The sequence below is a fragment of the Myotis myotis genome, unplaced genomic scaffold, assembly GCF_014108235.1.
Source record: "Myotis myotis isolate mMyoMyo1 unplaced genomic scaffold, mMyoMyo1.p scaffold_m19_p_3, whole genome shotgun sequence".
NCBI lineage: Eukaryota > Metazoa > Chordata > Mammalia > Chiroptera > Vespertilionidae > Myotis > Myotis myotis.
Window position 1 is genome coordinate 212,253,330 of NW_023416335.1, and position 18,103 is coordinate 212,271,432.

The 18,103-nt window shown below is 47.9% G+C and overlaps 1 protein-coding gene across 1 annotated transcript in view; it reads left to right on the top strand.

Annotated features, from left to right (window-relative positions):
* Positions 1 to 18,103, top strand: part of ATXN10 (ataxin 10) — a 127,322-nt gene that overhangs the window by 41,046 nt on the left and 68,173 nt on the right. The window contains exons 6-8 of the mRNA XM_036298058.1: positions 6,280 to 6,360; positions 9,807 to 9,972; positions 17,393 to 17,498. Coding sequence (XP_036153951.1) covers positions 6,280 to 6,360; positions 9,807 to 9,972; positions 17,393 to 17,498 — 353 coding nt within the window. The remainder of the gene's footprint in view (positions 1 to 6,279; positions 6,361 to 9,806; positions 9,973 to 17,392; positions 17,499 to 18,103) is intronic.

Genomic DNA, 18,103 nt, shown 5'->3' on the forward strand with positions numbered 1-18,103 from the left:
CTTGTTTTCCGGTCACTGCCGTCCTGGGAACGAGAGCCCCAGCCAGTTACTGTAGGGCTCCCACTTTGTTACTGTGTCCAGTGCGGTAAGAAAGCAGTTTCGGGAGGAGGCCGAGTTTAAAGGTGAATGATGATTTCTTTCAGTTTTGGCCTCTTCCAGCATAAACTTTAGCGTTCTCTTGAACCTACGGTGTCACCACAAAAATGAATTTATAACTGTGAGTGGAGTATTACTTTTGGGTCATATTTGGGTTACCTAGTTGATTTATTTTGCATGACAAAGTTTCACTCCCAGATTGCTATCTCCTTTGCTCTAGGGATGTTTCTTGCCTTTTGGATATAAATTTTACTATTTCCTTGGCTATAAAGGTATTAGGGAGATAAATGTAATTATCCTTCCCGTGGTGGTTTGACTCTGCTGCCCCTCTTCTGTTCTCCTGCGCACTCGCATTGCATAGCATGTGCCACTGTCTGTGAGACTGTGAGCACCTTATGGCAAGATTTGGCATTTGTTCTGGCAACCTCAACAGAACAGCGTTTGGCATGTGGCAGGCAGGAGCCTAGTCTTGAGGCTTCTGAGTCTGAAGTGTCGGCAGCCCCGCTCAGATAGCACACATGCTGAGAGAGCCTACCGGCCTACAAGCCGTCCTGGAGGTACTGGATTTGTAGGCACAGTGGGTGCAGGGGCGGCCAGGCCCATCAGTACTGGCTCGCTGTGTCTCCTCTTCCTCCTGCGCTGCTTTCACTCAGGCACCGTTGCCGCCTGCGTTGTTAGCGCCTGTTCTTTATCTGCCCGAAGATGGCATGGCCCGTGGCCCATCTTCAGCCGCCTTCCCTGTCATTGCTCATTCCTGGGCGACCTTCCCTAGTTCCACAGCTAAGATTCCTTTCTAAGTTGATGATTTCCAAATGGACGTGTCTGGCCTTGACCTCTGGCCAGAGCTCCAGACCTGTGTGTGCACCTTCCCCGGCGCGCTTGTAACCGAGGCCTCACACTCAGGAAGCCCTCAGTCCCCCCGGAGCCTGCCGTTGCTCCCGTCCTCACTGGTTCAGTGGCCACCTCACCTTTCACCTCGTGCTGAGGCCCGGACCCTGCTCACCCGAACCTGAGAGTTGGTCTTGCGTCTCTTCCTCTCTCCGCTTGCACGCATCAGCCCTGTCTGCCAGCCGTGCTCCAAGGTCACCTGCTTCACACCCTCTCTGCCGCGACAGCTTGAGGCAGCATCTCCCGGAGACAGACGACTGCGGGAACTGCTCGCTCACCTTTCTGCCCTCCTAGTCACCGCACAGTGCGTAAATGTGCTGTAGATCTTGCCACTTGCTTGCTTAAATAGACCCTCTGGGCGCTTCCCCCAGCACCAAGGAGCCAATTTGAAGTAATTGTCATGTCCTGGCTCCTGACTGAGCTCATTTTACTTCTGACCATTACTTATCTCCCTGCTCCTTACTTCCCACTGCTCTCGCTGCTTTGCTGTGAATTGCCCGAGTTTGTTCTCTCCTGAATCTTGACACCTGTCCTCCCTTCTGTGTGGAGTGCTCCTCCTCTGTGTGGAGTGCTCCTTTGTGTGGCGAGCTGCTCCTCTGTGTGGCATACTGCTCTTCTGCATGGAGTGCTCCTCTGGGTGGAGTGCTCTGCGTGGAGTGCTGCTTCTCTGTCTGGTGTGCTGCTCCTCTGTGTGGTATACTGCTCTTCTGCGTGGAGTGCTCCTCTGTGTGGAGTGCTCCTCTGCATGGCATGCTGCTCCTCTGTGTGGTGTGATCCTCCTCTGCATGGAGGGCTCCTCCTCTTCGTGGCGTGCTGCTCCTCTGTGTGGAGGGCTCCTCCTCTGCGTGGAGTGCACCTCCTCTGCGTGGAGTGCTCCTCTGCGTGGAGTGCTTCTCTGTGTGGAGGGCTCCTCCCCTGTGTGGCGTGCTCCTCCTCTGCGTGGAGGGCTCCTCCTCTGTGTAGCGTGCTGCTCCTCTGCGTGGAGTGCACCTCCTCTGTGTGGAATGCTCTTCCTCTGTGTGGAGTGCCACAGCCTGCTTTTATAAATACACTAGAGGCCCAGTGCATGAAATTCGTGCACTGTGTGTGTGTGTGTGTGTGTGGGGGGGGCAGGGAGTGTTTCTCAGCCCAGCCTGCACCCTCTCCAATCTGGGACCCCTCTCACAATCCAGGACTGCTGACTCCTAACTGCTTGCCTGCCTGCCTGCCTGCCTGCCTGATTGCCCCTAACTGCTTCTGCCTGCCAGCCTGATCATCCCCTAACCACTCCCCTAACAGCCTGATCGATGCCTAACTGCTCCCCTGCCGGCCCGAAGCCCCTAACTGCCCCCCCCCTGCCAGCCTGGTCACCCCTAACTGCCCTCCCTTGCAGGCCTGATTGCCCACAACTGCCCTCCCCTGCAGGCCTGGTACTACCCCCCCCCCCTCCCCCCCGCTCCCAACTGACGTCCCCTGCAGGCCTTGTCCCTCCCAACTGCCCTCCCCTGCTGGCCTGGTACTCACCCCCCTCCCAACTGCCCTCCCCTGCAGGCCTTGTCCCTCCCAACTGCCCTCCCCTGCAGGCCTGGTCCCCCCAACTGCCCTCCCCTGCTGGCCTGGTCACCCACAACTGCCCTCCCCTGCCGGCCATCTTGTGTGTTGGAGTGATGGCCAATTTGCATATTACCCCTTTATTATATAGGATTTTTATCGGTACACAGCCATACTCATTAGTTATGTATTTATTGTCTCTGGCTGCTTTCATGCTACCATGACAGACCAAGTGGCAGAGAGTTGGGCCCCGTAGTCTCAAATATTTAGTAGTAGGCCCTTTATGGGAAAAGTGTCTGCTGTGTCGTATTTGTTGAATGAGTTGGGTGATGGTGGTGTCCTTGGCCTCCAGTTGCCTTGGGCTTGTCTGGTTCCCATGCCTTTGTTGAGAGACTCCCAGAGGTCCGGGCGGGCCTTCCCGGGAGCCCTGTGCCGGCGAAGCTCAGGGGCTGCGGTGAGAGCCAGAGCCTGCAGTGCACGAGCGCGGAAGTGTGGTCCCCAGTGCGTGTGCCGCTGTTCCCACTGCGCCGGAGTTTGGGGTGCTTCTCAAGGTGTCTACACGCAGCTCCGACCTGGAGTCGCATGTAGAATGCAACTTGGGATGTTTGTGTGCACATCTTTTTGTGAAAGTTGGAATACTTTAGGATGTAAGTAAAAATTTTCTTTGTCAACATTGGCTAGCACACGTACTGCGAAGTTTGGGAATTACAGAGGTTTCTACAGGAGCAGGTTAGCCCACTGATCTGTGTGGTATGTGAGGTGTGCGAGTGGTCCTTCCAGGCTCATGTTCTCTCCCTGGGTCAGCCTTTTTCCCAGGCCGGGGTCCCGAGTTCACTCTGGGTGGAGCTTTCCGAGCTGCGTGACTGAGCCCAGCTGGCAGGTGTGGGCTCTTTCTTGAAAGGAAGAGTTCCTGTTATTTGAAGAAGGTGAAAGGGATATTAGGAAAAAATGGCAGACATCTACAAGAACTCAGTCAATGTTTGATGAATGAGTGAATCATTTTAATTGTCTGTACTGCTTTCGAAGTTAAATATTACTTAATTTCTCTTATTCGGTTGGCGTTGCATTCTGATGTTATTACTAGAAACTGGAGAAGCAGGACACCGTGGTGCTGAGAGGGTGGGCACCGTGTCCAGCGTCCGCTGCCAGCGGGTTAGGACTGAGACCCTGGCCCAGCTCTCTCTCTACGCCTCAGGTGTCTGCGCTTCTCTCGAGGGGCGGGAGAGGAAGGGGGGCAGAAACGCGCGTGTAAGAAGGCAGTTCACTGGCCTGGCCCGGGCAGCACCCGGGATCCAGCTGGTGTCAGACTTTCTCAGAGATGGTAGCTCACGGCTTTGCAGTGGAGCATGGCCTTGGGGTCATCGGGCTGGTGGATGGCCGTGTGCCTGGTGCTTCCTGGAGCCCGGAAATGTCACCCACAGGAGCAGGAGGCTGTTGGCTGTGCAGCGCGGGCAGCTTTGCCCAGGTCGCTGTATTAGCCGCTGTGGGTGGGGTTCCCAGATCTCAAAGCAAACAGGAGGGTGGCATTCGTTTTCAAGAGCGTGTTTAAATCAGGTTCTTTATTCAACCAATGAGCTGTGAAAACATTTTCTAGGTGTTTGCAGTCAATGAAATAGATTTTATTTCTGTTACAAATAAGCTTTGACATTGTAGACTTGTGTATGGAAATGGCGATAAGTGGCCCTCACTTTTAGAAAATTTCCCTCCAACGCTGACTTTAGGGTTACCTGCTTCCCAAAGACATAGTCACTGTTCATGGGCCTTTCCCTGTGCTCCCTGAGGCAGATGGCTTTTACCACCTTCTGCCTGGTGGAAGAGACACGGGGATGCAGATCATGTTAATCTCTTTGTTAATCTCTTCAAAACCAATTATAAACGAGAGAGAGAGAGAGAGAGAGAGAGAGAGAGAGAGAGAGAGAGAGAGAGAGAGAGAGAGGAGAGGAGGGAGGGGAGGGGAGGGAGGGGAGGGGAGGGGAGGGGAGGAGAAGAGAGAAGAGAGAAGAGAGAAGAGAGAAGAGAGAAGAGAAGAGGGACCTTCATGCACTTTGGCTTTTAGCCAGTGTGGAAACTTGTAAAACTGTGGTCAGTGCTTTACCATCAACAACTTGCTTTGTGAACACTGGCTGTTCTGTAATTACATTTAAGTGAGGAATTTCCCTATTAAACTGAGCTCTGCCTCCAACTGCCTGGGGCAGGTCCACTCTGGCCCCAGAGGCTGAGAGTAATTGGTGGGAGGGAAACCAGGCCCCCCAAAGCGCCTGCAGCGGAACTGAAGGGAGCACTCAGGAGCGAGGACAGGATCCCATTTCTAGCTTTTTCTTTCTGTGAAATAAAGATGTACTTCTCTGTGCCCCTTCCGCTCCGACTTCTGCCTCTTGGATAGGATGTGTTTTTGACCCTCCCCCGGGCAGTCTGTCCCACTCTCCATAGACTTGGAGAGCTACTGGAGTTTTCCTGACCGTCTCTAGATGTCCTTGCACATTTTGGGTTGTAGATTAGTGAGACCCTGCCTCCCTCCTACAGAATTACCACTGAATTTCTGAGTTGACAGAAATAGTTCTGCAAAAATATTAATCACAAATTAAAGTGTGTAACTTAGCAAATGTGGAGTGTGATTGGGTCTTTTTGTTGTGAAAGTTTTCACCTGTGGTTTCTCGAGTCGATATTTGGTAAGAAAGTAAATGCAGTGAATTTTTACTAAAAATTGAGAATTTATGCAGCACCCTGGAGTGGAGAGTGTATGTATTATATTTAGAAAAATAATCTAAGCCTCTACCACATAAAAACTTCTGCATAACTGATAGCCACTTAAACGACCATTTTCGAGTCACTAGAAGAGCATTCCATCGCCATTGCTGTGTGTAGATGTGGATGAAGTGGAGGAGGGATTTAGGTTTCGTTTTTATGTGAAGTGACAGCATTGTGGTAGCTAATGTGCTTCATCCTGTTATCATTCTGAAAGCCATACTTTTATTTGTTAAGAAGTAATTAAATAAGCTATGACTGTACATATATTGGCTTTTTAATAGCCACTTCGATTACTCTAAACTTGGAATGAACAGCGTGTTCTTTAGTTCTTAAGTCTTCAGATGCCCTCTGGTAAATAGATGCAGAACTCATTAATAAACCGTTCAATCTTCCAGCTGTCACAGGGGCACTTTGAAGAATATGCTCATAATCTGTGCCTGGGGGTTCGCGCAGTTGATCTCTAAGTTTGGATGCTGCGCTGCCTGACAGTGAGGAGGTTTTCTTGGTAACGTGAGAGCTTTACAGAGGAGATACTCAGGCCAGCGTTCACTGCTCTGTGGTTGGCAGATGTTCCCATGAGAAACAGTAGGATGTTCTCTTTCTCGGGTCATGTTCGCACCAAGCTTCTGACTAAGCCAGCGAAAGTGTTTCCGTTTATTCCTGAGCTTGCAGCTAAATTCCATTCTGCTGTTTAGACTCCAGTGAAGTGTTTTCCTTTCCCAGCTTTGCCGAATGCGATAGCAGGCCCTTTCTTGGAGCTGGGTAAAGCGGAATCATTTCAGTAAATGTTTCAGAAATAAGATTGGAGAGAAATATTGTGAGAGCTTTAATTTTCCTCTAGCTGCTAATAGAAAATATTGAATATGTGAACCTCTTAAAACATTTTAAGATTACAGCTAATCAAGAATTCAATTAAAAGGATGCTTTTATGTGTAAGATACGCCTATAAAGTTGATAAGGCCATGTCTGTTTGACTGTGTTTCTAGTAACCAAACTTCTTTTTCCTTTTTTCCTTAGGTTCTTGATTATTACAGACCATTTTCTGAAAAGTCCGGAATTGGTGAGAGCTATGTATGCCAAAATGAGCAATCAAGAAAGGTAACCCCAAAAACCAGTGTGGTTTTGAGTATTTAGCATTCCATATAGGGTATCCTGTACACATGACTGAAAGCTGTGTGGTTTCTTAGTTGGCACAGAATCTCTAAATACATGTTTCTGTGTCAGTAATGGTTTGAAATTGGTTGGTTAACATTACAGCTTCGCCACAACAGGCAGTGGTTAGCGCAGGGCTGCAGAATCCAGGTTGGCGCCATTGTCCAGCGAAGCCACATTCAAAAACGCCAGGAGCAAAATGTGCTTGTGCCGTGACTTTATCTAGTCATTCCTGCAGCTAGATATTCCTGCTGTGTGTGTGTAGAGTGCGCATCTGTCCACCTCGCTGATAGGCTAGTTTGGGATATAGCTCCCAGGCGGTAGTTTCCGACAGGTAATTCAGACCCACGGAAAATGGGTGCCCGGCGGGGACCTCCCCGCTGTTGCAGCGGGCAGAGCAGTGAGTGCCCTGAGAGCGAGCCGGCTCCCTGCCCGCCTGGCGATAGGAATTCTGTGTGTGACTGTGGTCAGGTCTTTATCGTGTTTGGATTCCGTTTCCTGACCTATAAAATTAGAGGATTAAACAAAATGATTCACAGTTCTCTTTCCATTCCAATAGGATGTGTTTTTCCAAACCTTATTGGAAATGTTGTCTTAGGAAAATAAAACTTACTCAGAAATCTGATGATCAGAAACTGATATAATGGTTAAGAACTTTAAAAATGTTACTCTTTTGATTGTAGTCACAATTTTTATAATTGCTGTGGTTTTGAAATTTTGCCTGTATGTTTGGATCTAACGTTAAGCTTTATGCACTCCTTCGTAGTCGTGCTAAGTACTGATTTTTCTTTAATATCGCTAACAAAAAAGAAAAGTTCATGCTTATAAAGTAAGTTTAAATGCCATGTTTATAAATCCATGACCCCTGCTACTGCCACATATGTATACGTTTATTCCTGAAAGAGAATTATTTGTAGTTGTTTTTTTTTTAACCTAAAATAAGTAACTTGATGAGCACTGGTAGAAATTAGTCATTGCTTCGCAGTAAGGAACACACGAGTACATGAATACATAGTGAATTGTGATTTAATACTCATGTTTGTATTTTCTGCATTGCTATCAAGTGATCTGTTTTTCAACTAATCATTAAGCAAATGAGGATGGCAGACAATAGTTTCCATTTTTATTTATAAACCAGTGGTGGCCGCTGCTTCCCTCCTTCATGGGAGTTTTCTGCTCACGCGTGATCTCCTCCTCCGCCTCCTGCATTCTCCTTCCCAGGAGGAGTGCCAGCCCCTCCTCACACACAGAACTTAGCAGACATTGGCCCGTGTGCCGTTACATAACCTGTCATACAGCGGACTGTGCCACGTGCCTGCCTGCTGCTGCTCGGCACTCCCGTCAGGTGCTGTGTGCGGGAAGGGTTTGGTCTTTCCTATTCTGCGGTGTCCACGTTGCCCGGGCACAGAACAGGTGCAAAACAGGGTTTTTTGCATGGAAGCATGCGCGGCTGAGGGGTTTCCTTACGCACCGAAGGGTCTTTAGCAGCTGGTTAGGGTGTGCGAGCCCTGGCATCCTCACAGGGCAGCCTATCCCGTGGGGCCGCCTCCACTTCCAGGTCGCATTGGCCACTGCGAGCGATACCGAGTTACAGTCTTCCAGGCACAGCGAGGCGGCAGGTGGCGTCTGGGAGGGGACCTTGCTCTTTTCAAAGTGCTTATTTTCTACAAGAAGATGTGTCAGAAATTTAACATCTAGTTGGCCACATCCTAACTCTACAAATGTCACTAAGAGCCACCCTCCCCTCTCCTCTGCACTTGGCATTATGGGTAGTCATTGCTTTTGCTATGAATACATTGTCAGTGAAAGCATCGACAGTTTTTGCTCCTACAAACTTGTCCACAGCTCTTGTTCGGTGAGTCAGGCGCTGTCCCAAGCGCCACAGGGGCAGCTCAGTCACTGTCAGCCTCGGCAGCTGGCACTCCTGTCGTCCTGTGTGGCAGGTGCACACACGGAGGGAGAGGGTAGTGGCTGGCCCAGGCCTCCCTGCGGTGGACGGCAGCCTGGCTCTGGAGCCTGTCTTAATAACACTGCCCTGTGCCGCCTACGGAAGGCCATTGGGTAGGGTAACGTCTGTGTTGTATGTACAAACGTAAAAGGCACCCGACAGTACACTGTACGAGGACATTTAAAGTGAATCCCTTTACGACAAGATGATCATTCCCTCAGCGGTGGCTTATTTCCCCTGAATACCGTGTATTTTCTAACGTTGGCGTGTCGAGTATGGTGGTTTAGATGCCAGCTCAGTGAATGAATGAAGACCTGAATGAGAGCCTACTCCTCCGTTCCACTGGGAGGCAGATGTTGCTGGAGGTGCGTCTTGTGCTTCAGATTGCACGTAGTTATACGGCCTCAGCCAGATTTCTAGCTGCTGCGAACTTTGTTTTCCAGAAACATCAACCATAAATATTCTGGCTTGAGATTTGTATTTTTGCTCCTTATGCCCTCTGAATTGCACATATACACACATGGAAGCAATTTAATGATGCCAGCAAACTTTGTGATACATTTGATGAAAGGAAGCGGGGCCCCTCCCTGGTGTAGAAACAAAGACTTGTACATATAATCGCAGGTCAGAATAGGATTCTGAGGAACATACTTCGTTTATGCTGGATAGGTTGCCCTGTATATGATTTGTTTTTTTCTAGGAAAAGGAAAAAGGTTGTTGAATAAAAATATTTATTGATAATTTAAATATTGATGTAAAAAATGGCATAGGTTGCGTTTCAGATTTATGTTTTTGTAAACTCAAATGATGAAACAAACAAAAAAGCCTACCTTCCCAAGAAAGATAGTAAAATGAGCAGCTAAGGCACCCGATCCAGGAGCGGGAGAGCCGTGGCTCTCAGGTGGGTGGCCCTGGGCAGGCAGCCTGCATAAGCCTCTCACCACCCTGGTGTGAGGTGGAGCACCAGCCTCCCAGTTCTGTGTGCACCAAATGAGAAAATGGGTGGAAAGCGCTTCGCTCTAGTAAGTAGTGAATGTTGATTTTATAGTTCTGATCACTCAGAGAATGATTAAGTATATATTTCCTGAAAAAATAAAAAAAATAAGTAGTGAATATTGCCCATTTTACTTTGCTATTGTTATTATTGTTGATATATTAGAAAACTGGCAGCATTTCTGAAGTTTGAATTATTTTAGTGCTCAAAGTAACAATATAAAAGGTGCTTTTTTTCTGTAGCCTCGCCATATCAAAGAAATTAAGATTTTTAAAAAACAGTTGATTGATGAGGGTTAATTTTATTCTCAAATCCTGTTTCCCCAGCTAGACATTATAAGCAAAGTGAGGAAGTTAGAGAGTAAACATGTTCTCTTACAGTGGTCTCTAGACATTTCTAGCGCTGTGGCGTCCCCGTAGTACACGTTCCTGTAAAGTCTCTGCTTCCCAGGGTCACACTCTTGGACGTTCTAATAGCCAAGATGGTGGGCGAGGAGCCTCTGACCAAGGATGACACGACGGCGCTCCTGGGCCACGCCGAGCTCATCGCCAGCACCTTCGTGGACCAGTGCAGGGTTGTGCTGAAACTGACTGCCGGGCAGCATGATGACGACGAGGTGAGAAGACAGACTTCCCAACTCCACGAGGTCCTCTATGAGAATTCTTTTTACAAGCTTTTCAGAAAGATTACATAAGTATCGCGGCAGTCAGATGTCTCTCTCCTCCCCCTTCATATGTTGGAAACCTAATGACAGAGTTGATAGTGTTAGGAGGTGGGACTTTTGGCACGTGATCAGGTCATGGTGGAGCCCTTATGAATAGGGTTAGTGCCCCAGAAAGATCCCTCGCCCCTCCCACCACGTGAGGGCATAGCAAGAAGCCAGCAGTCTGCAACCCGCAAGACTTCCTCCCCAAACCAGCCACGCCAGCACCTGATCTTGAACGTACAAACTCCAGAACTACAAGAAATAATTTCCCTTGTTTATAAGCCATATTAATGGTCCAGTGCACAGATTCGTGCACATTGAAAGGAAATTAATTAGAATTCCTGGGACGGTACAGAGGCTTGAAGGGTGTCTGGGCAGGGCAGGCAGGAGGGGGTAAGAAAACTCACGCTCGGCTCGTGGCGCTGGCTCCAGTGCAGGGACTAATGCAGGCGGTCCTGGGTGGTCCCACGGTCCCTCCTGGCTGGCCTCACCTGGGGCGGCTTGAAGGTCGTCTGCGGAGTGAGCGGGGTCCCTCTGGCAGGTGGGGTCTCTTGGCCTGGGCCGAGGGGATCGGGCTGAAACCGGCTCTCAGACATCCCCCAAGGGGTCCTGGAGTGCAAGAGGGCACTCTGCAAAGTTGCTGTCATACAGGGTGGAATGTAAATGCAAGTGTGCAGTAAACCAGATTTGGGGTGACAATGCCCCAGCAACAACATAACCCACAGGATAAGGTGGAATCACACGGCCCCAAGAGGAATCGGGCTCCCTCCTCTCTGGTTCCCGGGGTGCATCACCCAAGAACCGCCACTGCCAAGTCACTGCAGCTCGGCAGCTCCTGCATTGAGTGTCTGCCCTCTCGTGGTCTGCATGTTATAGGTACCAGCCAGTCACTTAGCCTTTTATATAAAGACTAGAAGCCCGGTGCACAAAAATTTGTGCACTCGGGGGGGGGTGGGGGAGGGGGGTCCCTCAGCCCGGCCTGTGCGCTCTCGCAGTCTGGGACTCCTCGGGAGATAATGACCTGCTGGCTTAGGCCTGCTCCCGGTGGCAGAGGGCAGGCCCAATCCCTAGGTGCAGCCCCCGGTCGGGCTCAGAGCAGGGCCGATTGGGGAGTTGGGGCGCCGCCCCCATCATACACAGAGCAGGGCGATCGGGAGGTTGTGATTCCACCCTAAGTCACGCTCAGGGTAGGGCCAATTGGGGGGTTGGGGCACCATCCCTGTCACACTCAAGGCAGGATCGATGGGGAGGTTGCGGCGCCACCCCGTCATGCACTGAACAGGGCCAATCAGGGGGTTGGGGCATTTCCCCCTGTCACTCACAGAGCAGGGCCCATCAGGGGGGTTGGGGCTCTGTACCCTGTCACCCACAGAGCAGGGCCGATCCGGGGGATGGGGTGCCGCCACTCTCATACTCAGGGCAGGGCCGATGGGGAGGTTATGGCTCTACCCCGTCACACACAGAGCAGGGCCCGTTGTGGGGGGGGGGAGGGTTGGGGCGCTGCACCCTGTCACACACAGAGCAGGGCTGATCAGGGGGTTGGGGCGCTGCACCCTGTCACACACAGAGCCGCAGGGCAATCAGGGGGTTTGGGCTCTGCCCCCTGTCACGCTGATCCCGGTGCCGGGAGGCCTCGCGGCTCCACTGATCCCGGTGCTGGGAGGCATATTACCCTTTTACTATATAGGGTAGAGGCCTGGTGCATGGGTGGGTGCTGGCTGGTTTGCCCTGAAGGGTGTCCCGGATCAGGGTGGGGGTCCCCACTGGGGTGCCTGGCCAGCCTGGGTGAGGGGATGATGGCTGTTTGCAGCTGGTCACACACCCTTCAGGGTGGAGGTCCCCACTGGGGTGCCTGGCCAGTCTGGGTGAGGAGCTGAGGGCTGTTTTCAAGCTGGGGGTGACTGAAGCTCCCAACCACTCCTTTTTTTCTTTTCTTTTCTTTTTTTTTTTTTATTCTGGGCCAGCTTTAGCTTTGAGGCTTGGCTCCAGCTCTTAGTCCTCCGCTGCTGAAAGTAGGTTTCTGGCCTTTGCTTACAATGTTGCGATCCTGCTGGCTGAAGCCCGGCAGGTTTCTGGGGTTTTGTTTAGCTTCTATGTTTGTTACATAGTTGCTTGCAGCTCAGAGGCCTGTAGCGGCAGGCGGGGAACGTTGGAGTCCTCGGTCACTGAAGCAAGCAAGCCTCATGTTAGTTTCAAGCTGCCTGGCTGCTGGCCGCCATCTTGGCTGGCAGTTAATTTGCATATTGCCCTGATTAGCCAATGGGAAGGGTAGCGGTCATACGCCAATTACCATGTTTCTCTTTTATTAGATAGGATTATGCTGTTTTTGTTAGAGCAGTTTAAATAGACTAAGACTGTGTCCTTATTTTAGAACAGTTAAGAAAATACAGGTAAGGGAAAACAATATTGTTATTCACAACCATTCAAAGTTAATGACAACAATTCTAGTTAATATATTTATCTAGGCAGATAACATCAAATAGACACATGCATATGTACACATGTGCACACACACATTAAAAATGAAATGATTCTGTGCCATCTTTTTGTAAATTCCTGTTGTTCTGAATGTAAGCTCCATGCGCACAGAAGTTTTGACTACGTTTGTAGTACTATGTACATAGTGGGCACTTAGCAAATATTTTCTGAATGAATGAACAGTAGTTTGTTAATGGCTTTTTACAGTGCCAGTGTAGCACTCTAAGTAAAGAATTTATCATCATTTATTTGTGCAGCTACAGGGAGCTGGACATTGAGGTGTCCCTGTTTGCGTTGGTTCTGAAGAGTGCTGTAGACTGTGTCTCTATAGCAGCATCTTTGTACACTTCCATGCTTGTTAACCCAGGCGCAGGCCCAGAGGTGGCCTGCTGGGCGGAAGGGTTGATCCCGTTGTGAAGCTTAGGATGCACATTTGCAAATTGCCTTCCAGAGTTTGTTTCTTCTGACATGGCGGGAGATGCCCGTTCACCCACACCTGGTGGGCTCCTTCAGACATTTTTACTCTCCCAAGCTCTACCCTACGTCATCCCGGCCTTTCCTTTGCTAAACTAGCTCACATCCTGTTTCCCTCCTCTTCGCTTTAGAAATTCTCTTTATTTTATTTCTTTTTCCTTTGGTCTTAAAGTTGGAATTGGATTTTCTCTGGAATTCTATTCAGCAGTATAAAGAAATACATTTCTGAGACAAGAACAGAGATGAATCTCACACGCAGCGATGAAAGAAGCCAGGCAGGCTAGAGAGTGTAGTCTGATTCCACCTCAAGCACCACAGCACACCGCTTACCACTCACGGTGAGGCAGCTCAGCTGTCCCCGGGCTGCCAGTGGATAGGTGGGGTTGGCTGCGGAGGGCACGTGGGAATGTCATGGGCAATAGAAATATTATACATAGCTGTGTACATTCACGCCACTCAGTACCGTAGACTTAAGAGCATGTATTTTATTGCATGTAACTTCTACCTCAGTGAAGTTGATTTAATCAGCATGTTCAGAAACACAATAATGGGTCCTTTGTGTGCTGATAGGAATGATGAAGAGAGAGAATCACTTTGGCAGATAGGCGGAGGAATAGGTGAGGGCTTGCCCTTTGGTGGGACCATCCTCTTTCTCCAGATGGGAAGGGGTGTGTGGTCACTGCTCCATTGCATCTGGAGACTCTGATCTGCGAGCCTGCGCACTCCTGCCACACATGCAGGCGTGGTTACGACGCTCCTGCCACAAAGGCGTGCTTCGTTCTGGGTGCCTGTGCTTTTCCTCGGGGTTACTTTGCTAGTGATGCTCATGCCGGCCATGTGAGGTCTCGCTGATAAAGCCAATATTTGCGTTGCCGTTTGCTGTGACAGAGGAGGAGAAAGAGAACGCCCTCACTCACGGGTTTGCCTGTCCTTCGTGAAGACAGAGTTGCGTGTTTCCAGCAGGAGGAGCAGTGAGCTGAGCTTCTAGGAGGTTAAATGAATTCTCCAGAACAGAAGGGAGGGAAAGCTTAGTGCTGGTGAAATCCAGCTGTAAATGTTCTCACGGCTCTTATATTCATAGTATAGATGAGTTCAGTATTATCATCAGTGACCTGATGGAACTATATTTAGGAAATTTTACATTTCTCCTCCAAAGAGGCTTTTCTCTAAGGTGGGAGAAATTATTACATATTAAGTGATAGAAAATTGTGGACAGTTTCCTTTTGAAAAACCCCAGTAGTTTACTTTTTGATAATTCATTGATCTATATACATGCACGACTTGTGCATATTAGTGTATATACGTTATCCTGTCACTTACAAGTTTAAAAAGCTATGGTCATTTTTCACAAGACCCCTTGCCTCAGTATTTATACATCCTGGTGTCGTCTCCACTGATGCCTGAGAGTCAGGAGTTTGTGAGCTGATTGTTAAACTCTCAGTAGCTTGAAAGCGGCCGTTGTGGAGTATCTATAGCGCGGAAATCGGCCACTTTACCAGCAAACCACTGCATTTACCCATCTGTGATATTTTTAGGACAAGATAACCAGTAATGTGCTCATAATACTATGTCTGAAAAATCAGAAAGAGGCAATCATTTTTATAGCATCTGGTTTTTAATTTATGTATTCATTCGGCTTTAAGATCCTGAGGTTTTATCCATATCTCTTCCTTTATATAAATGGTCTTAGATTATGATGTTAATATACCTATTTCTGTCTTTTGGTATATTCTTGCATACTTCCGAGATACATGCCCTTGACCAGGAATCGAACCGGAGACCATTTGGTCCTCGGGCCGATGCTCTAGCTGCTGAGCACTGGCCAGGGCCATCCGTTAATTTTATATGTATCTCTGAAAGATAAGGAGTCTTCACACATAAGTGAAGGACAATTAGCACATTTAAAATTTTTAAATTTTAGTATCAAACAGTATTTACATTACCCCCATTGTCTACTCCCCCCCCCCCAATTTATTTCTTTGATTTGGGATACAAATAAGGGCCATACATTGCAATTGGTTGATAGGTCTCAGATCTCCCTTCCTACTAGTGTATAGGTTACCCCCGCCCCATCCCTCTTCCTTCTCTTTCCTGTGCTAGTTGTTTGTTGAAGAATTTGGCTTGTTTGACCTGTGGCGTTTTCTACAGTTTGGATTTGGATGAGCGGATCTCCATGGTGGTGTTAACATGGCCTTCTTTTCCTTGACTTTCTTGTGAATGGTAATTAGTTCTAAATGCATATTCAGATTCCGGTTAGTTTTTCGCTGTGATTTTTTTTTAGTCGTTTCATCTCTGTTGACACATTCATTCATCAAGAGGCTCATAATGCCTGGTGTCTCTTTTGTGGTGCTAGCAGGTGTTATGGTTATCACCCAGAGCAGTGATGGCAGGCCTGTGACACGCGTCAGAGGTGACATGCAAACTCATTTTTTTGGTTAATTTTTCTTTGTTAAATGGCATTTAAATATATAAAATAAATATCAAATGTAAGTCTTTGTTTTACTATGGTTGCAAATATAAAAAATTTCTATATGTGACACGGCACCAGAGTTAAGTTAGGGTTTTTCAAAATGCTGACACGCCGAGCTCAAAAGGTTCGCCGTCACTGACCTAGATCCATCAGTTGTTAGGGGCTGTGAAATATCATTCATTTTTCATTTATTAACTATAATATTTTCTAAAGATATCTTCCCCTAATCAGCTAATAGGTTATATAAGATACATTTTGTTTTCCCCTCCTTGATTACCAGTATTCAGAGTAAGGAGTTGATTTTGTGATATCATCCAGAGATGACAAGTGCCTTGTTTTGTTTTAATTATTATGCAGTCATGGCTTTAGACTTACTTGATTTGTTCTCCATCATCTGCAGCATGATTCTTCCTGATGTCCTAATGTGCGCTTCCTACTGGGGCCTCTTTTGCCCTCAAAAGCCCCCTCTGCTGGCCTGGTTGCCCCTAACTTGCCCCTCTGCCAGCCTGGTCGCCCCCCAACTTCAGCCCGGTCGCCCTTCACAGCCCCCCCGCTGGCCTGGTCACCCCCCGCTGCCTGTTGTTCAGTTGTTTGGTCATCCCTCACTAACGCCCCTGCCGGCCTGGTTGGCCCACGCAGCCTGCTTGTTCAGTCGTTTGGTCGTCCCTCACTAACCCCTCTGCTGGCCTGGTTGTAGACAGCCATCTTGTGAGGGCATGACTGTCAATTTGCATATTACCTCTTTATTATATAGGATTTCCCTCTAACTCTTTAACCAGCAATTGAAGCTATGAAATAAAATTAAAATGCAAGGCATTAAAAATGTGTGTTTCTTGCTGTTTATTTTGAGATTGCAACACTAAAATAGTATTTTAAATCTCCAAATTACAAAATAGTAAATGCAGTTAGAATTAACAAAAAGAAGATATTTTTCTTTTGAAGAGTGTTATCTTTATGACCTAAATTTATAGCATCTACCACAGTTTGCCAGCTAATGTGTACTTTAAAAATGAGGTTCAAAATCTGTACAAAAATTGCATTTTAAGATTTTATTTTGTCCCAGCTGGTGTGGTTCAGTGGTTGAACATTGACCTATGAACCAGGAGTCGTGGTTAGATTCCTGGTCAGGGCACATGCCTGGGTTGCCAGCTCGATCCCTAATGTAGGGCATATAGGAGGCAGCCAATTAATGATTCTTTTTCACCATTGATGTTTCTATCTCTCCCTCTCCCTTCCTCTCTGAAATCAATAGAAATATATATATATTTTTAAAAGATTTTATTTTGACTCCCTAGTACCATGCCATTGGTAGTTGGTATTTTCTTGGGCATGTAGTCTATTTGGTAATAAACTCTTTAGTAGCTATGTGAACTAGCCCAAATAACATATTTTCCAGCTTACCAAGATATTGTATATAGGTTTATATTTATCCAGAAATAATGCAGATTCTTGTTGCCAATGCTCTGCACCACAGCATTTTACAGGATTCCTGTGGACACGAAATCAATGTAGTTCATGGTGTATTTGTATCTGTAAAGTGAACTTGCTTGCTGGGAACGCTTTAAAAAGAAAGTATCTGCATAAATGTTATGTGCGTAGCTAGTAATTTTGAACACTCATTCCACTGCTGGAAGGTATTTTTGCTTGGATGAGAACTTCTCTGGTTCTTTGCTCCGATAAGACACATAATCTTGCCTTCTCGATGGTGGTGTCTGCTAGCGCAGCTGGTCGTTCCCGGCCATTTCTGATACTTCTGTTCTGGTTTTGGTAGTTGTTTCTCTCTATAGATGTGTGAGAAGCACTGACTCTTTAATACTTACTGTGGTAGTTCATTCTCTCACAGCTATTTAAAGCAGTCAAATAATTTAGTTTGATTTAAAAACGTATGTTTCCTTCTCTTCTCACGAGGCCCTGGCTACAATTAGGCTCCTTGACGTCCTGTGTGAGATGACCGCCAACACCGACCTGCTCAGCCACCTGCAGGGGTACCCGGGCTTGCTGGAGAGAGCCGTTGGTGAGTGAGCCAGCACACGCTGTTGTTTTTCATCGAGAACTCTCTGACTTTCATACTCTAAGTTCAAACACGGATCTGTAATTTTCAGGGTATTGTTATGTTTTTGAGATTTGGGGGAATATTTTTTCTTAGGAGGAACTGTGGTGTTTTGGTAACAGCTCAGGCTGTTCCCCCTGCCCTGCTGTTTGACTCAAGCTGCCTCATCAGCATGTGAGGGTCCCAGTGCCTGCCGCATGGTGCTCCTGGGAGTGTTTCATCACCAGGGCCTGCGATGGTGAGGGGGCACGGTTTCAATGATGATAGCATTTTTAATATCACTGTAGTTTTACCAAATTTGTTAGTAAAAATTTTCCTAGTCACATTTATGGGACGCGAAGAATAGTGCCTTACACGTAGTTATTGTGTCTTTGATTTTTATAGAAAACTAGAGGCCCAGTGCACAAAATTCATGCACTGGTAGGGTCCCTAGCGGCTGCTGGCTGCCAGCCGGGGGGGCCTCTCTCCCTTCCCCTGGCCAGCCCCGCCCCCTGGTCGAGGGGACAGTTTGCATACTATGCTTTTATTATATTATATAGGATTGTTTTTAAGCAAGAAGCCAGTGTTTG